Below are 23,029 nucleotides of genomic sequence, written 5' to 3' on the forward strand. Positions count from 1 at the left end.
CATCTCCTTCCTGAGCGGTATGATGGCAGTGTGGTCCCAAGGGGTTTATACTTGCATACTATTGGTTGTACCTTCAGGCATTTGGAAATTGCTCCAAAGGAGGTATATCATTTTTTTCTGAGGACTTGGCTGATTTTCCCATGATGTCAAACAAAGAGGCACTGGGTTTGAAGGTAGACCTTGAAATACGTACATCCTCAGGTACACCTCCAATTGACTCAAATTATGTCATTTAGCCCATCAGAAGCTTTTAAAGCAATGACATCATTTTCTGGAATTTTCCAAGCTGTTTAAAGGCACAGTCAACTTAGTGTATGTAAACTTCTGACCCACTGGACTTGTGATACAGTGAGTTATAAGTGAAATAATCTGTCTGTAAACAATTGTTGGAAGAATGATGTGTGTCATGTACAAAGTAGATGTCCTAACCGACTTGCCAAAACTACAGTTTGTTAACAAGAAAATTGTGGAGTGGTTGAAAAACGAGTTTTAATAACTCCAACCTGTGTATTTAAACTTCCCACTTCAACTGTATTTAAAAATAAATGCTGAGTTAAGGACTCTATCAAGCTCTTTTAATCAGGTTGAAAACTGCTTTCCATCACGCAAGAGCAAATATATTACAAATTATCTGTGAACCAAATAGTCTCATGAAAAATAAAATTAAAATAAATAAGGAAAACAGATAAAACCCCTTGCATTCCTCAAAATTAGAGAAAGCCACAGAGGTGTTTGGGAATTAAATGTTCAATGGCAGAGTTGTACTCCCTCTCTAACCCAGGAACCTTGGGTTAAATATAGAATGTCGCACAGAGAGATAGAACTCTGTGCTGTAGGAACAGATTCCATCCGGCAGAATGATTCATAACCTATTTAATTATTAAAACATTCACACATCATTGTTAAAGAACGCAGGGCACAGCTTCCTGCTCTTGCATGCATGGCCCCCACTCAACCAATCACAGCTGGGTGAGGAGGTATTTTACATGTGTATGTTTTTAATTTAATGTTTACTCTAAAGCAGGGGTGGACAATTCACATATCACATAATAACTCCCAAACTCTAAAGCAGGGGTGGGCAACTCCAGTCCTCATGGGGCCTGATTGTTGTCACAGTTTTGCCCCCAGCTCCAGCTAACACACCCGACTCCAATAATCACCCAATCATGGTCTTCAGTTTAGAATGCAATGTGATTCGTCAGCTGTGTAAGGCTTGGGCTGGAGAAGAAGTTCGACACCAATCAGGCTACTGAACAAGTGAAATGAAGTGGGCAGATATGTGAATTGTGACTAATGAAAAAGCATGGGGGGGGGACTCCCAAATATGGGGGGGGGGACTCCCAAATATGGGGGGGGGGGGGGGGGACTCCCAAATATTTCAAAGTACTCTCAGTAGACCATTTAAAAAAGCCCTTTGTTCACAGGCTGCTTGGCTAATGGCTAGGATAACAAAGACGCTTCTGCTAAACCAGCCTTAATTAAGGGGAAGGCAATGCTTGGTTTTTAATCAAATTGAACTAAATAGGGGGAAACAAATCGTGTTTTAATGTTTCTAAATATGAGATTCACCGGCACAAAAGGAACATCTCTCCTTCCATGGGAACAGTTTGTCATGTCTGGATAGGCTGCTCTACCTCTCTATAAACCCATGTCTGGATAGGCTGCTCTACCGCTATAAACCCATGTCTGGATAGGATAGGCTGCTCTACCTCTCTCTCTATAAACCCATGTCTGGATAGGCTGCTCTACCTCTCTATAAACCCATGTCTTGATAGGCTGCTCTACGTCTCTCTCTATAAACCCATGTCTGGATAGGCTGCTCTACCTCTCTATGAACCCATGGCTGCTCTACCTCTCTCTATAAACCCATGGCTGCTCTACCTCTCTATAAACCCATGTCTGGATAGGCTGCTCTCCCTCTCTATAAACCCATGTCTGGATAGGCTGCTCTACCTCTCTATAAACCCATGTCTGGATAGGCTGCTCTACCTCTCTATAAACCCATGTCTGGATAGGCTGCTCTACGTCTCTCTCTATAAACCCATGTCTGGATAGGCTGCTCTACCTCTCTATAAACCCATGGCTGCTCTACCTCTCTCTATAAACCCATGGCTGCTCTACCTCTCTATAAACCCATGTCTGGATAGGCTGCTCTACCTCTCTATAAACCCATGTCTGGATAGGCTGCTCTACCTCTCTATAAACCCATGTCTGGATAGGCTGCTCTACCTCTCTATAAACCCATGTCTGGATAGGCTGCTCTACCTCTCTATAAACCCATGTCTGGATAGGCTGCTCTACCTCTCTATAAACCCATGTCTGGATAGGCTGCTCTATCTCTCTATAAACCCATGTCTGGATAGGCTGCTCTACCTCTCTATAAACCCATGTCTGGATAGGCTGCTCTACCTCTCTATAAACCCATGTCTTGATAGGCTGCTCTACCTCTCTATAAACCCATGTCTGGATAGGCTGCTCTACCTCTCTATAAACCCATGGCTGCTCTACCTCTCTATAAACCCATGTCTGGATAGGCTGCTCTACCTCTCTATAAACCCATGTCTGGATAGGTTGCTCTACCTCTCTATAAACCCATGGCTGCTCTACCTCTCTATAAACCCATGGCTGCTCTACCTCTCTATAAACCCATGGCTGCTCTACCTCTCTATAAACCCATGGCTGCTCTACCTCTCTATAAACCCATGGCTGCTCTACCTCTCTATAAACCCATGGCTGCTCTACCTCTCTATAAACCCATGGCTGCTCTACCTCTCTATAAACCCATGGCTGCTCTACCTCTCTATAAACCCATGGCTGCTCTACCTCTCTATAAACCCATGGCTGCTCTACCTCTCTATAAACCCATGGCTGCTCTACCTCTCTATAAACCCATGGCTGCTCTACCTCTCTATAAACCCATGGCTGCTCTACCTCTCTATAAACCCATGCCATTATCAACTGTGTACCTTTTAAGACTTATTTTTTTTGTGGTGCAGGAAATCATCACTTGTTTTTAAGGTCACAACTCCCCCCCCCCCCCCCCGCCCAGTGTGCTGTTTTTTATATAATGAAAGCTAAGAGCTACCTGTCTACTACACCTCCTAAGTGCCAGCTGAAAATATTGCCATTAGTATGTGTACTTTACCTTATTTATACTTGGGATACTATATCCCTTTATCAACAGTAAAAGCTAAAAAAATAAAATAAATAAAACAATCGCTGGAGGACGTCTTTAAATAGTGATATATTAAGGGGTGACAGACGTAAGAACACAAGACATTTTACTGTAATTGAATACCAAGCAAATCCAGAGAACTAGTTGTCTGCCGGACAGGAAACAGTTGTTGTGTTCACGCTGTCTGCCTCCAGCAGCAGACAGGATCAATGGACCTATTGGGAGATCCCTTCCCTGATAACTCACAGACAAGCAGGGAGATGGATACAGTAGACCAGCTTGTTATCTAATAGGTTTCAATCTACTTCTAATGGCTCTAGTATCCAGGATGACCTTGTAGTTATTGCATCAATCAGACTGAGCACTTCAAGCGCCTTAGCTAAAAGCTACCTCTAGAGTAATCTATCTAAGCAGACAGAATCAAAGCAGCTAAGAGCTACCTGTCTACTACACCAATCAAACTCTCAGCACATCAACTGCCTTAGCTACAGTATCTGTAAGAATAATCAACTGCCTTAGCTACGGTATCTGTTAGAATAATCAACTGCCTTAGCTACAGTATCTGTTAGAATAATCAACTGCCTTAGCTACAGTATCTGTTAGAATAATCAACTGCCTTAGCTACAGTATCTGTTAGAATAATCAACTGCCTTAGCTACAGTATCTGTTAGAATAATCAACTGCCTTAGCTACGGTATCTGTTAGAATAATCAACTGCCTTAGCTACAGTATGTATCTGTTAGAATAATCAACTGCCTTAGCTACAGTATCTGTTAGAATAATCAACTGCCTTAGCTACAGTATCTGTTAGAATAATCAACTGCCTTAGCTACGGTATGTGTTAGAATAATCAACTGCCTTAGCTACAGTATCTGTTAGAATAATCAACTGCCTTAGCTACAGTATCTGTTAGAATAATCAACTGCCTTAGCTACAGTATCTGTTAGAATAATCAACTGCCTTAGCTACGGTATCTGTTAGAATAATCAACTGCCTTAGCTACAGTATCTGTTAGAATAATCAACTGCCTTAGCTACAGTATCTGTTAGAATAATCAACTGCCTTAGCTACGGTATCTGTTCGAATAATCAACTGCCTTAGCTACAGTATGTATCTGTTAGAATAATCAACTGCCTTAGCTACAGTATCTGTTAGAATAATCAACTGCCTTAGCTACGGTATCTGTTAGAATAATCAACTGCCTTAGCTACAGTATGTATCTGTTAGAATAATCAACTGCCTTAGCTACAGTATCTGTTAGAATAATCAACTGCCTTAGCTACAGTATCTGTTAGAATAATCAACTGCCTTAGCTACAGTATCTGTTAGAATAATCAACTGCCTTAGCTACAGTATCTGTTAGAATAATCAACTGCCTTAGCTACAGTATCTGTTAGAATAATCAACTGCCTTAGCTACGGTATCTGTTAGAATAATCAACTGCCTTAGCTACGGTATCTGTCTGTGTAGTCAAGTGCCTTAGCTACAGTATGTATCTGTTAGAATAATCAACTGCCTTAGCTACAGTATCTGTTAGAATAATCAACTGCCTTAGCTACGGTATGTGTTAATAATATGCTGCCTAATCTACAAAGTCACCCTTTGTTTAGAATGTGAGTAATAGAAGCTCTGAGTCATCATGACCGTCATGTTCCTATGGGGACGGCAACAAGAGGCAGATCATCTGAATAAAGTAGTTCTCCATCAGCTCTCCCCATGGCGAGCTCTCCTACAGTAGGTATACCAGTCACTCTCCTACAGTAGGTATACCAGTCACTCTCCTACTGTCTCTGTATACCAGTCACTCTCCTAATGTCTGTTTACCAGTCATTCTCCTACTGTCTGTATACCAGTCACTCTTCTACTGTCTGTATACCAGTCACTCTCCTACTCTCTGTATACCAGTCACTCTCCTACTGTCTGTATACCAGTCACTCTCCTACTGTCTCTGTATACCATTCACTCTCCTACTGTCTCTGTATACCATTCACTCTCCTACTGTCTGTATACCAGTCACTCTCCTACTGTCTCTGTATACCATTCACTCTCCTACTGTCTCTGTATACCATTCACTCTCCTACTCTCTGTATACCAGTCACTCTCCTACTGTCTCTGTATACCATTCACTCTCCTACTGTCTCTGTATACCATTCACTCTCCTACTGTCTGTATACCAGTCACTCTCCTACTGTCTGTATACCAGTCACTCTCCTACTGTCTCTGTATACCATTCACTCTCCTACTGTCTGTATACCAGTCACTCTCCTACTGTCTCTGTATACCAGTCACTCTCCTACTGTCTGTATACCAGTCACTCTCCTACTGTCTCTGTATACCATTCACTCTCCTACTGTCTCTGTATACCATTCACTCTCCTACTCTCTGTATACCAGTCACTCTCCTACTGTCTCTGTATACCATTCACTCTCCTACTGTCTCTGTATACCATTCACTCTCCTACTGTCTGTATACCAGTCACTCTCCTACTGTCTGTATACCAGTCACTCTCCTACTGTCTGTATACCAGTCACTCTCCTACTGTCTGTATACCAGTCACTCTCCTACTGTCTGTATACCAGTCACTCTCCTACTGTCTCTGTATACCATTCACTCTCCTACTGTCTCTGTATACCATTCACTCTCCTACTGTCTGTATACCAGTCACTCTCCTACTGTCTCTGTATACCAGTCACTCTCCTACTGTCTGTATACCAGTCACTCTCCTACTGTCTGTATACCAGTCACTCTCCTACTGTCTGTATACCAGTCACTCTCCTACTGTCTGTATACCAGTCACTCTCCTACTGTCTGTATTCCAGACAATCTATATTCAGTGTTGTAAAGATGTACAAATGGTTAAAGTACAAAGGGGAAAATAAATAAACAAATACAGGTTGTATTTACAATGGTATTTGTTCTTCACTGATTGCCCTTTTTTCGTGGCAACAGGTCACAAATCTTGCTGCTGTGATGCACACTGTGGTATTTCACCCAGTAGATATGGGAGTTTATCAAAATTGGATTTGTTTTAGAATTCTTTGTGGATCTGAGGGAAATATGTCTCTCTAATATGGTCATACATTGGGCAGGAGGTTAGGAAGTGCAGCTCAGTTTCCACCTCATTTTGTGGGCACATAGCCTGTCTTCTCTTGAGAGCCATGTCTGCCTACAATGGCCTTTCTCAATAGCAAGGCTATGCTCACTGAGTCTGTACATAGTCAAAGCTTTCCTTAAGTTTGGGTCAGTCACAGTGGTCAGGTATTCTGCCACGGTGTACTCTCTGTTTAGGGACAAATAGCATTCTAGTTTACTCTGTTTTTGGTTCATTCTTTCCATGTATCAAGTAATTATCTTTTTGTTTTCTCATGATTTGTTTGGGTCTAATTGTGCTGCTGTCCTAGAGCTCTGTGGGATCTGTTTGTGTTTGTGAACAGAGCCCCAGGACCAGCTTGCTCTCTCTCTCTCTTTCGCTCTCTCTCTCTCTTCAAATGGGCTTTATTAGCATGGGAAACATGTTTACATTGTCAATGCAAGTGAAATAAACAAAACAAGTGAGAAGACAAACATCAACATCAAAACTATTATAATTTAACAGTAAATATTGCACTCAAAAATAAATTTCAAGAGTTATATTATCAGCTATCAAAATTGTTTTAGCAATGTGCAAATAGTTGTAGTATGAATAGTATGGGAAAACAAATAAATGTGGGTTGTATTTACAATGTTGTTTGTGCTCCACTTTCTCATGGCAACAGGCCACAAATCTTGCTGCTGTGATGGCACGCTGTGGTATTTCACCCAGTAGATATGGGAGTTTATCAAAATCGGGTTTGATGTCTAATTATTTGTGGATCTGTGTAATCTGAGGGAAATATGTGTCTCTAATATGGTCATACATTTGACAGGAGGTTAGTATTCATATAATGACAGAGCTATAGGTGCCAGTGGAATCCCGACAGGTCCGTCTGTCCCCAACACCATTACCCCATTACCACCAATACTTCACCCTGGTCCATTTGTCCTAAAACGCACTTCAGCCTCCTTCTCCTGCTTTCCCTTTTAACAGAGCATGCCAATAGTCTATTTATGCCAATAGTCGATTTATGCCAATAGTCGATTCATGCCAATAGTCGATTTATGCTAATAGTCAATTTATGCCAATAGTCTATTGATGTCAAAAGTCGATTTATGCCAAAAGTTGATTTATGTCGATTTATGCTAATAGACGATTTATGTCAATTCATGCCAAAAGTCCCTACTCTACTAGAATCAGCAAGAAACACTATGGGAGATGAATACAGGGATTTAAACACTATATATTAGTGAGGAGCTGGGTACAGGGATTTAAACACTATATATTAGTGAGGAGCTGGGTACAGGGATTTAAACACTATATATTAGTGAGGAGCTGGTAGAGGGATTTAAACACTATATATTAGTGAGGAGCTGGGTACAGGGATTTAAACACTATATATTAGTGAGGAGCTGGGTACAGGGATTTAAAAACACTATATATTAGTGAGGAGCAGGTAGAGGGATTTAAACACTATATATTAGTGAGGAGCTGGGTACAGGGATTTAAACACTATATATTAGTGAGGAGCTGGGTAAAGGGATTTAAACACTATATATTAGTGAGGAGCTGGGTACAGGGATTTAAACACTATATATTAGTGAGGAGCTGGGTAAAGGGATTTAAACACTATATATTAGTGAGGAGCTGGGTACAGGGATTTAAACACTATATATTAGTGAGGAGCTGGGTACAGGGATTTAAACACTATATATTAGTGAGGAGCTGGGTACAGGGATTTAAACACTATATATTAGTGAGGAGCAGGTAGAGGGATTTAAACACTATATATTACTGAGGAGCTGGGTACAGGGATTTAAACACTATATATTAGTGAGGAGCTGGGTACAGGGATTTAAACACTATATATTAGTGAGGAGCTGGGTACAGGGATTTAAACACTATATATTAGTGAGGAGCTGGGTACAGGGATTTAAACACTATATATTAGTGAGGAGCTGGGTACAGGGATTTAAACACTATATATTAGTGAGGAGCTGGGTACAGGGATTTAAACACTATATATTAGTGAGGAGCTGGGTACAGGGATTTAAACACTATATATTAGTGAGGAGCTGGGTACAGGGATTTAAACACTATATATTAGTGAGGAGCTGGGTACAGGGATTTAAACACTATATATTAGTGAGGAGCTGGGTACAGGGATTTAAACACTATATATTAGTGAGGAGCTGGGTATAGGGATTTAAACACTATATATTAGTGAGGAGCTGGGTACAGGGATTTAAACACTATATATTAGTGAGGAGCTGGGTACAGGGATTTAAACACTATATATTACTGAGGAGCTGGGTACAGGGATTTAAACACTATATATTAGTGAGGAGCAGGTAGAGGGATTTAAACACTATATATTAGTGAGGAGCTGGGTAAAGGGATTTAAACACTATATATTAGTGAGGAGCTGGGTAAAGGGATTTAAACACTATATATTACTGAGGAGCTGGGTACAGGGATTTAAACACTATATATTAGTGAGGAGCAGGTAGAGGGATTTAAAAACACTATATATTAGTGAGGAGCTGGGTAAAGGGATTTAAACACTATATATTAGTGAGGAGCTGGGTACAGGGATTTAAACACTATATATTAGTGAGGAGCTGGGTATAGGGATTTAAACACTATATATTAGTGAGGAGCTGGGTAAAGGGATTTAAACACTATATATTAGTGAGGAGCTGGGTAAAGGGATTTAAACACTATATATTAGTGAGGAGCTGGGTACAGGGATTTAAACACTATATATTAGTGAGGAGCTGGGTACAGGGATTTAAACACTATATATTAGTGAGGAGCTGGGTACAGGGATTTAAACACTATATATTAGTGAGGAGCAGGTAAAGGGATTTAAACACTATATATTAGTGAGGAGCTGGGTAGAGGGATTTAAACACTATATATTAGTGAGGAGCTGGGTACAGGGATTTAAACACTATATATTAGTGAGGAGCTGGGTACAGGGATTTAAACACTATATATTAGTGAGGAGCTGGGTACAGGGATTTAAACACTATATATTAGTGAGGAGCTGGGTACAGGGATTTAAACACTATATATTAGTGAGGAGCAGGTAGAGGGATTTAAACACTATATATTAGTGAGGAGCAGGTAGAGGTATTTAAACACTATATATTAGTGAGGAGCTGGGTACAGGGATTTAAACACTATATATTAGTGAGGAGCTGGGTACAGGGATTTAAACACTATATATTAGTGAGGAGCTGGGTACAGGGATTTAAACACTATATATTAGTGAGGAGCAGGTAGAGGGATTTAAACACTATATATTAGTGAGGAGCTGGGTACAGGGATTTAAACACTATATATTACTGAGGAGCTGGGTAAAGGGATTTAAACACTATATATTAGTGAGGAGCAGGTACAGGGATTTAAACACCATAGATAACTACATTCAGTTTTCAGTTCTTCGCTCCCCGGCTGGGGTCCTGCGTGCTCTGGGCATTGCTGACTCAAATTAACGAAATTAGTCGAACGATTCGTTCCTTTGACTGAACCGGTCGATAAGATCCGAGTCAGTAAAAAGAGCCGAACTTACGATCGCTACAGTAGTCAAACACAACGGTGTTAGTTTTTGTTTGATTTTTCGCAGACATCAAAAGTGGTCTGCTGATGTGGTTTAAGCATTGTTGTAGATTTAAAACATTCAATTGTGTTATTTTTCTACAAAGCTACATCACCCAGAATAACCCGATCTACAAATTAAAGCACCTATAATAACCCTGTCTGCAAAGCTACATCACCCATAATAACCCTGTCTACAAAGCTACATCACCCATAATAACCCTGTCTACAAAGCTACATCACCTGTAATAACCCTGTCTACAAAGCTACATCACCCATAATAACCCTCTCTACAAAGCTACGTCAGCTGTAATAACCCTGTCTACAAAGCTACATCACCCGTAATATCCCTGTCTACAAAGCTACATCACCCGTAATAACCCAGCCAGTAATCCACAATCTGAATTGGAACAAAGGGCTGGCTCTGGTTGTGAGGCTTTGACTAGAGAAGATATACAAAGGCTGGGTGGACACACACACACACACACACACACACACACACACACACACACACACACTCTCTCTCTCTGTCTTTGACTGATGTGATGCTGTGTCGAGGGAGGGAGGGCATGACGAAGCCGGCTGATTCCTGGACCCCAGGGTTAAGTGGGGAGAAACGAACGGCTTCGTATCAAACAGAAATTACCATCTCATTTTCCTCACAGACAGGCTGTTATTAAAGTGTAGCAGGCAGTGGACAGGTATTAGATGTCATAAAGCATGTGGAGACATTTACAAATACGCAGATGCCTGTCTGAATCTGCCTGAGTCTGTCTGGAACGCACATCCAGCGCGATGATGAAGAGGGGACTGATGAGAGGAGAAGATGGTGGAGGAAACTCTCTCTCTCTCTTTTATTCTCATTATTTTTGTGAGAATTTAGAGTTCAGTTGACTTGTTAGAGTTCAGTGTAAAAAGTCTTGGTGGCCATTTGATTAGTTGTTCAGCAGTCTTATGGCTTGGGGGAAGAAGCTGTTGAAGAGCCATTTCGACCCTGGACTTGGCACTCTGGTTCCGTTTGCCGTGCAGAAGCAGAGAGAACAGTCTATGACTTGGGTGACTGGAGTCTTTGACAATTTTTTGGTCCTTCCTCTGACACCGCCTGGTATAGAGGTCCTGGATGGCAGGAAGCTTGGCCCCAGTGATGTACTGGGCTGTATGCATTACCCTCTGTAGCGCCTTACGGTCAGATGCCGAGCAGTTGCCATACCAGGCGGTGATGCAACAGGTCAGGATGCTCTCGATGGTGCATCTGTATAACTTTTTGAGGATCTGGGGACCCATGACAAATCTTTACAGTCTCCTGAGGGGGGAAATGTGTTGTTGCACCCTCTTAACGAATGTCTTGGTGTGTTTGGACCATAATAGTTTGTTGGTGATGTGGACACCAAGGAACTTGAAACTCTCGACCGCCTCACTACAGCCCTGTCGATGTTAATGGGGTCCTGTTCGGCCCGCCTTTTCCTGTAGTCCACGATCAGCTCCTTTGTCTTGCTCACGTTGAGGGAGAGGTTGTTGTCCTGTCTCAGCGGTGTCAGTGACCATTGTTGTGTTGTCAGCAAACTTAATGATGGTGTTGGAGTCGTGCTTGGCCACACAGTTGTGGGTGAACAGGGAGTACAGGAGGGGACTAATCACGCACCCCAAGGGCCCCCCCCGTGTTGAGGATCAGCGTGGCAGATGTGTCGTTGCCTACCCTTACCACCTGGGGGCAGCCCGTCAGGAAGACCAGGTTCCAGTTTCAGAGGGAGGTGTTTAGTCCCAGGTTTCTTAGCTTAGTGATGAGCTTTGTGGGAACTATGGTGTTGAACGCTGAGCTGTAGTCAATAAACAGAATTCTCACGTAGGTGTTCCATTTGTCCAGCTGGAAAAGGGCAGTGTGGAGTGTGTGAGTGAGATTGCGTCATCTGTGGATCTGTTGGGGCGGTATGCGAATTGGAGCGGGTCTAGGGTTTCCAGGATGATGGTGTTGATGTCAGCCATGACCAGCCTTTCAAAGCACTTCATGGCTACAGATGTGAGTGCTACGGGGCGGTAGTCATTTAGGCAGCTGACCTTCGCTTCCTTGGGCACAGAAACTATGGTGGTCTGCTTGAAAACATGTAGGCATTACAGACTCGGTTGAAAATGTCAATGAAGACACTTGACAGTTGGTCCGAACATGCTCTGAGTACACGTCCTGGTAATCCGTCTGGCCCCGCGGCCTTGTGAATGTTGACCTGTTTAAAGGTCTTGCTCACATTAGCTACGGAGAGCGTGATCACACAGTCGTACGGACCAGCTGGTGCTCTCATGTATGCTCAGTGTTGCTTGGCCTGAAGAGAGCATAAATTGGCATTTACCATGTCTGGTAGCCTCTCGTCACTGGGTAGCTCGCGGCTGGGTTTCCCTTTGTAGTCCGTAATAGTTTTCAAGCCCTGCCACATCCAACGAGCATCAGAACCGGTGTAGTAGGATTCAATCTTAGTCATGCATTGACGCTTTGCCTGTTTGATGGTTCCTCTGAGGGCTTAGCGGGATTTCTTATATGCGTCTGGATTAGTGTCCTGCACCTTGAAAAGCGCCAGCTCTAGCCTTTAGCTCGGTGCGGATGTTGCCTGTAATCCATGGATTCTGGTTGGAATATGAATGGTGACCGTACGTCGATGCAGAACAGTCCTGTAATTTAGCATCCGCGTCATCTGACCTCTACCGTATTGAGCGAGTCACTGGTACTTCCTGCTTTTTGTTTTTGCTTGTCAGCGGGAATCAGAAGGATAGAAGTATTGTCAGATTTGCCAAATGGAAGGTGAAGGATAGCTTTTAATGCATCTCTGTGTGTGGAGTAAAGGTAGTCTAGAGTTGTTTTTCCTCTGGTTGCACATGTGACATGCTGGTAGAAATAAGGTAAAACAGATTTAAGTTTCCCTGCATTAAAGTCCCCGGCCACTTGGAGCACCGCCTCTGGGTGAGTAATGTCTTGTTTGCTTATGGCCTTATAGAGGTGGTTGAGTGCGATCTTAGTAATCATCGGTTTGTGGTGGTAAATAGACAGCTAAGAAAAATATAGATAAAAACTCTCTTGGTAGATAGTGTGGTCTACAGCTTGAGGATCTCTACCTCAGGCGAGCAATACCTCGAGACTTCTTTAATATTAGGCATTGAGCACCAGTTTTTATTGACAAAAAAGACACACACCCTGTCCCTCTTCTTACGTAGCTGTTCTGTCGTGCCAATGCATGGAAAATGTTTATATTATACGTGTCGTCATTCAGCCACGACTCTGTGAAACATAAGATATTACAGTTGTTTATGTCCCATTGGTAGGATAGTCTCGAGCGAAGATCATCCAGTTTATTTTCCAGTGGTCGCACGTTGGCCAATAGAACGGATGGTAGAGGCAGGTTACCCACTGGCCGACAGATTCTCACAAGGCACTCCGATCTCCGCCCCTCTGTCTTTTCTTTTCTTCACGTGAATGATGGGGATTTGGGCCTGGTCTCCTTCACGTCAGACTCATAAAAGAAAAATGATTTGTCCAGTTCGAGGTGAGCAATCACTGTTGTGATATCCAGAAGCTCTTTTCGGTCATAAGATACATTAGGTACAAAATAAGTTACAAACAATGCGAAAAAATAAACAAAATCGGCACGGTTTGTTATGAGCCTGTAAAATGGCAGCCATCCCTTCCGGCGCCATTGAATCCCGGGATAGAAGGGGATACAGTGTCCATTGTGAGAGCTACCATAAAGCATATACTCATAATACACCATCTAAATCTCATTACAGCGTTAGCACTGTAGTAGTACTGAACATCTAGGAATGGAGACGGGCTGGTTGGCTTTAAGATCTCTTTAAATTTGACAATAAAAAAAAAAAATTTTTTTAGCAAACACTCTCGTCCAGAGTAACTTACAGGAGCAATTTGAGTTAAGTGCTTTACTCAAGGGAACATTGACAGATATTTCACCCTATTAGGGACAAAGACTAACATCCACCTCACAATATATTACCTCACAATATACTACCTCACAGTATATTACCTCACAACCTCACAATATACTACCTCACAAAATACTACCTCACAATATACTACCTCACAATATACTACCTCACGATATACTACCTCACGATATACTACCTCACGATATACTACCTCACGATATACTACCTCACGATATACTACCTCACGATATACTACCTCACGATATACTACCTCACGATATACTACCTCACGATATACTACCTCACGATAAACTACCTCACAATATACTACCTCACAACCTCACAATATACTACCTCACAATATACTACCCCACAATATATTATCTCACAATCCACTACCTTACAATATACTATCTCATGTTGTTTACCTCTGATAACCTAGAAGCTGCTCCCTTGACACCAAACTGAGAAAACAATCAGCTCATTCTTACAGCGCAACCATAGAATCAGCTGCTTAGTGGATCAATGTACTGCAAAGCTGTGTTTGAATCTGGGGGTGTGGTAGGGGGGTGGGTCAGTTCTGTCTATTCACTGCTGTGATTGGTGGAGTGAGTGACCGATACAAAAGTGTAGCGTGTCAGTGACTGCCTGACGACAGTGTGGTAGTGTGGTGCCTCCGATACCTACCTGATATGTGTTGTCAAAGCTGTCATACATGAACCTCGTGATCAGAGATGTCTTCCCAACTACAAGAAAAAACAAAGATAGAGAGAAAAAGAGAGAGATAGTGGGATAGAGAGAAAGAGAGAGAGAGAGAGAGAGGGAAAGAGAGAGAGAGGGATAGAGGGATAGAGAGAAAGAGAGAGAGAGAGAGGAAGAGGGATAGAGAGAAAGAGAGAGAGGGATAGAGAGAGAGAGAGAGAGAGGGATAGAGAGAGAGGGATACAGAGAGAGGGATACAGAGAGAGAGAGAGGGAGAGAGAGAGAGAGAGAGAGAGAGAGAGAGAGAGAGAGCGAGAGAGAGAGATGTGGGGTTAAATGGGTTTTTGAACAGAGAGAGTGACATTCCAGCTGTTTGTGCTGAAACAGTGAATACATAATGACTACACTTTAGGGGAGGTGCACTGTCTAACAGAAGAAACTATACGAATAACAAACACCCTGATGAAGAGAGATCTTTAGCCTGAGGACTTATTAATTTCATACAACAACAAAAAAAATTCTTAGCATTTTCCACAATAAAGCTTTTTCATATGTTGGCAATATAGGATGATATCTGTAATATTTCCTTTAGATGTTCTTTTCACAGGCCAGATAGGAAATGAGAAAGGTTATCAGACCCGGTGCAGGGCTAGAATGTGCCTCAATATAACCCTCTGAAATGGTGCACTTTGCAACCAAAGTCTCGTTCTCTTCTCAGGCTTTTCATGTTAGCAGACACTCTTAGCAACTTACAGGTGCAATTAGGTCGAGGGCACATCGACAGATTTGAAAGGATTCGAACACTCTTAACCGCTAGGCTACCCGCAAGGCCACCCGCTAGGTTACTCGCTAGGCTACCCGCTAGGTTACTCGCTAGGCTACTCGCCAGGCTACCCGCTAGGTTACTCGCTAGGCTACTCGCTAGGCTACCCACTAGGTTACCTGCTAGGCCACTTGTTAGGCCATGTGCTAGGTTACTCGCTAGGCCACTCGCTAGGCTACCCGCTAGGCTCAGCTATGGTCCAGGGTCGTTGAAAGTACTTGAGGAAATGACACATCCTCAACAGTGCGCTGCCTGTGCAAACACACACAGACACAGACACAGGTAAACCACCTGCTGGTTAACGCACACACATACAGTCAGGGGGCTTTGGAGGTGGCTCATATGTAATCAGAGAGGGAAAAGCCTGGTTCTGCTCTAGTTGACGAGGCTGGCATGACAAGGAAAGCTCTCGTCCACAAGTCATTTAAATGCTAATTTCCCCAAAGACACAAGACTGTCTGATTTTACAGTGAAATGGATTTGAATGAATAGGGCTCATAGGGCCTGGTAGAAACCTAGCTAGCACATTTGGTTCCTTGGAAGTTGTGGGAATGTACATTCTTTATTTCACATTGATTGTGACAACAAAGCTGTACATTTCCTGATCTGTAAACTGAAGAAAAAATGTTAAACGTTCTGAGAACAGAAGATAAAAGTTTTGCCTGATCTGGGAAGCTTTTATTTTTTGGTTGCAGGGAGGTTCTGAGAACGTTTTACTCTGGTTCCAGGGAGGTTCTGAGAACGTTTTACTCTGGTACCAGGGAGGTTCTGAGAACGTTTTACTCTGGTACCAGGGAGGTTCTGAGAACGTTTAACTCTGGTTCTAGGGAGGTTCTGAAAACGTTTAACTCTGGTTCCAGGGAGGTTCTGAGAACATTTTAATCTGGTTCCAGGGAGGTTCTGAGAACGTTTTACTCTGGTACCAGGGCGGTTCTGAGAACGTTTTACTCTGGTACCAGGGCGGTTCTGAGAACATTTTACTCTGGTATCAGGGAGGTTCTGAGAACATTTAACACTGGTTCCAGGGAGGTTCTGAGAATGTTTTACTCTGGTTCCTTGAAAGTTTTCCTGGGAGGTTTTATTATTTTTGGTGTGGAGACCAGTGGTGCCCCTACTGTCTCTCTGTGGTGCCTCTACTGTCTCTCTGTGGTGTAGAGCCCTGTGGTGCCCCTACTGTCTCTCTGTGGTGTAGAGCCCTGTGGTGCCCCTACTGTCTCTCTGTGGTGTAGAGCCCTGTGGTGCCCCTACTGTCTCTCTGTGGTGTAGAGCCCTGTGGTGCCCCTACTGTCTCTCTGTGGTGTAGAGCCCAGTGGTGCTCCTACTGTCTCTCTGTGGTGTAGAGCCTTAGTGGTGCCCCTACTGTCTCTCTGTGGTGTAGAGCCTTAGTGGTGCCCCTACTGTCTCTCTGTGGTGTAGAGCCCAGTGGTGCTTCTACTGTCTCTCTGTGGTGTAGAGCCCAATGGTGCCCCAACCACTGTCCCAATAAGGGATATCTCTTAATGCTTTTTGGGACAGTATAATTTAGTACCTGTCCAGAAGAAGCCCCTCCTCACAAGGCACTTATGTAGATGAAACAATCTGCCAGATGTAAGCAATAGGTAGAATGCACGTTGAAGTCAATTTAAGCTCTGTAAAACGATTTGACTGAACGTAGTGATTCATGAGTATCATTAAAACAGGTTAACATGCCCCACCAACTTTAGAAAACTAAACAGAAAGAGCTCTTACATTTCTGAAAGAAGTAAATCAAATCAACTGAATGATGAGACTAGTCAGATGAACTGACATAGCTGACACACCGTGAACCAACAGGTTGCGGGTTCAAATCCCAGGTGAGGACATGTTGAATAGTAATTACTGAACATTCGCAATGGAATCATGTATGTCAAATATGTACGTTGAAAACAGTTTAAGTATCCCTTGACAGCAGATGACGAGCCATGAATGGATCAGTGGTTCACCAATCAGGGCCTCGATTTGCTCGGCAACAGGTACAAGATGTGATGTGTGATTAAACTATTCTTGGGTGGGAGCCAATGTCCTGAAAACTGATTCACAGACAACGTTCCCATTACACATTATATTGAATATATTCTGAGAACTCTGAGTATGTTTGGGGGGGTCATTGATGGAATATTCTCCTAACCAACAGAGAACTGGACACATTTAATGTTCATTTAACATGTCTAGAACATTGATATATTTAGTTCTGAGAACATGGTAACCACTTTCTAGGTAAGTTCTGTTAGACATTAATAAGGGAATGGTAACCACTTTCTGGGTAAGTTCTGTTAGACATTAATAAGGGAATGGTAACCACTTTCTGGGTACGTTCTGTTAGACATTAATAAGGGAATGGTAACCACTTTCTGGGTAAGTTCTGTTAGACATTAATAAGGGAATGGTAACCACTTTCTGGGTAAGTTCTGTTAGACATTAATAAGGGAATGGTAACCACTTTCTGGGTACGTTCTGTTAGACATTAATAAGGGAATGGTAACCACTTTCTGGGTAAGTTCTGTTAGACATTAATAAGGGAATGGTAACCACTTTCTGGGTAAGTTCTGTTAGACATTAATAAGGGAATGGTAACCACTTTCTGGGTAAGTTCTGTTAGACATTAATAAGGGAATGGTAACCACTTTCTGGGTAAGTTCTGTTAGACATTAATAAGGGAATGGTAACCACTTTCTAGGTAAGTTCTGTTAGACATTAATAAGGGAATGGTAACCACTTTCTGGGTAAGTTCTGTTAGACATTAATAAGGGAATGGTCTAATGGGAACATTTATTACACATCACGGGAACATTCCTATGAAAACATGAGTTAGTTACCTAACGAAACTCTTAAGGGAACGTTCTCTAAAGTTGTGGGAACGTTTGTTGTTAGCTGGGGAGGAGCCTACCATATCCATCTCAGCCTGGGAGGATCCACGGCCCCTCAGGGCTGAACATACCTGTCCTGCAACCGCCTCACTCTTCCACTTCCTCCTCCTCCTCTACCTCCACTCCTCCTCAGTAACTCTGCCTGCTCCTCCACTCCTCCTCAGTAACTCTGCCTGCTCCTCCACTCCTCCTCAGTAACTCTGCCTGCTCCTCCACTCCACTATGCTTCCTCCTCCCTCCCTCCACCTCCACCTCCTCAGTAACTCTGCCTGCTCCTCCACTCCTCCTCAGTAACTCTGCCTGCTCCTCCACTCCACTATGCTTCCTCCTCCCTCCTACCTCCACTCCTCCTCAGTAACTCTGCCTGCTCCTCCACCCCTCCTCAGTAACTCTGCCTGCTCCTCCACTCCTCCTCAGTAACTCTGCCTGCTCCTCCACTCCTCCTCAGTAACTCTGCCTGCTCCTCCACTCTTCCTCAGTAACTATGTCTGCTCCTCCACTCCTCCTCAGTAACTCTGCCTGCTCCTCCACTCCTCCTCAGTAACTCTGCCTGCTCCTCCACTCCTCCTCAGTAACTCTGCCTGCTCCTCCACTCCTCCTCAGTAACTCTGCCTGCTCCTCCACTCCTCCTCAGTAACTCCGCCTGCTCCTCCACTCCTCCTCAGTAACTCTGCCTGCTCCTCCACTCCTCCTCAGTAACTCTGCCTGCTCCTCCACTCCTCCTCCTCCCTCTTCCTCCACTCCTCCTCCTCCCTCTACCTCCACTCCTCCTCCCTCCTCCCTCTACCTCCACTCCTCCTCAGTAACTCTGCCTGCTCCTCCTCCCTCCTCCTCAGTAACTCTGCCTGCTCCTTTATTTTTTAGGTTGCAGGGAGGTTCTGAGAATGTTTATGTTTTAGGTTGCAGGGAGGTTCTGGGAACATTTATGTTTTAGGTTTCAGAGAGGTTCTGAGAACGTTTTAATAATCCTTTTAATAACACTGCTAGCTAATTTTGGGTAAACTTTTTTTTTTTTACTCCAAGCACAGATAGGACATATGGAAATTAATTTCCTTAGATATTAAATTAGTGGGCACAGCCAACACTGGAATACACTTAACAAGATAGAGGATAGAGAGAGTTTTGTTGATACTGAGAACAGAATGTATTTAGAAATAACATTCTTAGAATGTTCTCTTAACGTTATATATATTTTTGTGGTTTTCATGGACATTTTTCTTTATGTTCTTGGAACAATTTGAGAAAATGCCTTTAACTATCCTGCATATTTACCAGAAAGACACATAGCCTGGTTCCTCTCTAGGTTTCTTCCTAGGTTTTGGCCTTTCTGGGAGTTTTTCCTAGCCACCGTGCTTCTACACCTGCATTGCTTGCTGTTTGGGGTTTTAGGCTGGGTTTCTGTACAGCACTTTGAGATATCAGCTGATGTACGAAGGGCTTTATAAATACATTTGATTTGATTTGAAAGTTGTGGACAGGTTCTATGCAAAATAACTATAGGACAACAAACTCTCACCAAGCTCTGAGAAACATATGGTTCTCAGAACGTTACGTGCTACCTGGGAAGTGTGTGTGTGTGTGTGTGTGCGCGTGTGTCGGATATTGATCTGTGATCTAAGGAGGGGTGTTTTAGCGTTGCTTGTCTATAAACGTCTGTTAGAGACAGTCAATGAGGAGGGTTATTAGAGGAGATAGAGGCTTTCTCTGCCAGCCAGGTGTGTTGTAGCTGTATGTTATGAACCAATCAAATCTATCTTGGCTCTGACTGTGTAGAATAGAGAGATAGGACAGATATTACTAGCCTGGGTGCCAGGCTGAGACAGGACAGATATAACTAGCGTGGGTGCCAGGCTGAGACAGGACATATATAACTAGCCTGGGTGCCAGGCTGAGACAGGACAGATATAACTAGCGTGGGTGCCAGGCTGAGATAGGACATATATAACTAGCCTGGGTGCCAGTCTGAGACAGGACAGATATTACTAGCCTGGGTGCCAGGCTGTTTCTGCTCTCCTTTGGGCTCCTGAGTTGCGCAGTGGTCTAAGGCACTGCATCTCAGTCACTGGTTCGAATCCAAGCTGTATAACATCCGGCCGTGAGTGGGAGTCCCATTGGCGGCGCACAATTGGCCAAGAGTCGTCTGGGTTTGGCCGGGGTAGGCCGTCATTGTAAATAAGAATTTGTTCTTAACTTAAACAAAAAAAAAAACTCCTTTATTTAACCTGGTAGGCCAGTTGAGAACAAGTTCTCAATTACAACTGCGACCTGGCCAAGATAAAGCAAAGCAGTGCGACACAAACAACAACACAGAGTTGCACATGGAATAAACAAGCACACAGTCAATAACACAATAGAACAATCTATATACAGTGTGTGCAAATGAGGTAAGATAAGGCAGGCAGAAGATGAATGTGCAAGTAGAGATACTGGGGGTGCAAAGGAGCAAAAAATTATAGTATGGGGATGAGGTAGTTGGATGGGCTATTTACAAGATGGGCTGTGTACAGGTGCCGTGATCTGTGAGCTCCTCTGACAGCTGGTGCTTGAAGTTAGTGAGGGAGATATGTCTCCAGCTTCAGTGATTTTTGCAATTCGTTCCAGTCATTGGCAGCAGAGAACTGGAAGGAAAGGCAGCCAAAGGAGCAAAGACTTGTAGATGACCTGTAGCCAGTGTGTTTTTCATGGTTCGGGCCCCTTAGTTCCAGTGAAGGGAAATCTTAATGCCACAGCATACTAGACGATTATGTGCTTCCAACTTTGTGGCAACAGTTTGGGGAAGGCCCTTTCTTGTTTCAACATGACAATGCCCCCGTGCAAAAAGCGAGGTCCATACCGAAATAGTTTGTCGAGATCAGTGTGGAAGAACTTGACTAGCCTGCACAAAGCCCTGACCTCAACCCCATCGAACACCGTTGGGATGAATTGGAACAATGACTGCGAGCCTGGCTTAATCACCCAATATGACCTCACTAATGCTCTTGTGGCTGAATGGAAGAAAGCCCCCACAGAAATGTCCCAACATCTAGTTGAAAGCCTTCCCAGAAGAGTGGAGGCTGTTAAAGCAGCAAAGGAGGAACCAATTTCATAATAACACCCATGATTTTGGAATGAGATGTTGGATGAGCAGGTGTCCACATACTGTTGGTCAAGTAGTGTATCAGTCCTGACCCCAAGCCCTATGGGATTTGTGACACCATCATCACTTCCTCTTCATAGAGGATGTAGGCCTAGCCAACCAGGAAGGAGGATATTTTAACTGACTTCCTGATTGATGGCAGAACAACGACTACTGCCCTCATTTTATATCTCTTAAATATTTCATGTATTATTTATGGAGCAGGCAGACTGGATGGCTTATGACATTATTCAGTTCATCACCTCTACCAGAGGAGAGTTGTCTGCACATAAATATGGAGCTCAGTTCAGTTCAGTTGCAGACTATGGTTGCATCTCAATTGGCATCCTATTCCCTATACAGTGCACTACTTTTAACCAGAGCCCTATGGGAGTAGGGCACCATTTGAGATGCAGACTATATTCCAGTGATGGATGGTATTATGTGAGAGTCTATCTCAGTGCTTTAGTTAATGAGGGGGCACAGGGTTTATACAGGAAGCAGGAGGAGCTAAGAGGAGCCAAAAGGAATCAGTCACCACGGTTGCGTCCCAAATGCCACCCTTTTTCCGATTAGCTCTGGTCAAAAGTAGGGCACTATATAGGGAATACCCAGCTAGCACATAATGTTCAGAGAACAACCCAGCAAGCACAAAATGCTCTGAGAACCACCCAGCTAGCACATAATGTTCTGAGAACCACCCAGCTAGCACAAAATGTTCCGAGAACCACCCAGCACATAACATTCTGACAACCACCCTGCACATAAAGTTCTGAGAACATTACCCAGCTTGAACATAAAGTTCTGAGAACACTACCCAGCTTGAACATAATGGTCTGAGAACACTACCCAGCTAGCACATAACGACCTGAGAACCACCCAGCTAGCACCAATGTTCTGAGAACCATATGTTTCCTAGAGCTTGGTAAGAGGGTTCTTGTCCTATGGTTATTTTGCATACAACCTTCCCAAAACATTCTGGAAATGGTGCAGGATAGTTGCCTGGACTTGGAACATTCTCAGCACATTTAAGGAACTTGACAAAAATACGCTATTTTCTTGCTGTTTCATTACTTTAACAGTACATTGGTTACATTTAATTACAATGTTGGTAATGTTCTACGGACATTCTCCACTGGTTTGACATTCTCAGAACCTCCTTGCAACCTAAAGATAAACGTTCCGAGAACAGGCAAAATGTTCACTTCCATTCTCAGAACCTCCTTGCAACCTAAAGATAAATGTTCCGAGAACAGGCAAAATGTCCACTTCCATTCTCAGAACCTCCCTGCAACCTAAAGATAAACGTTCCGAGAACAGGCAAAATGTTCACTTCCATTCTCAGAACCTCCCTGCAACCTAAAGATAAACGTTCCGAGAACAGGCAAAATGTTCACTTCCATTCTCAGAACGTTTAGATTTACCGGTCAGGAATCTTATGGCTTCGTTCCCAGAACCAATGAGAAACTAAAAACATACGTTCCCACAACTACCAAGGAACCAAAATGTGCTAGCTGGGCAAGGTACCATTTGAGCTACATCAGTCTAGATATTTTCCAGCGACACTACAGATGGTGAGACCCGTATTTCACATCCCTAACAGAGGGGCAGTAAAAACCAAACTAGGTAGGGTTCCTGAATGACAGGCGTATTTGACAGGCCACTGGAGCTGCTGAAGGAAACAATATCTATTTTAGAGGACCATCACCCTGAGAACAATGGTTTTGGT

The 23,029-nt window shown here is 43.2% G+C and overlaps 1 protein-coding gene across 2 annotated transcripts in view; it reads right to left on the minus strand.

Annotated features, from left to right (window-relative positions):
• LOC110524898 (ras-related protein Rab-6B) overlaps window positions 1-23,029 on the minus strand; it is a 163,123-nt gene that overhangs the window by 81,494 nt on the left and 58,600 nt on the right. For both annotated transcript variants that reach the window (XM_036982647.1, XM_036982599.1), the window contains exon 2: window positions 14,463-14,521. In XM_036982647.1, the coding sequence (XP_036838542.1) occupies window positions 14,463-14,521 (59 nt within the window). The remainder of the gene's footprint in view (window positions 1-14,462; window positions 14,522-23,029) is intronic.

The sequence above is a fragment of the Oncorhynchus mykiss genome, chromosome 1 (assembly GCF_013265735.2).
Source record: "Oncorhynchus mykiss isolate Arlee chromosome 1, USDA_OmykA_1.1, whole genome shotgun sequence".
NCBI lineage: Eukaryota > Metazoa > Chordata > Actinopteri > Salmoniformes > Salmonidae > Oncorhynchus > Oncorhynchus mykiss.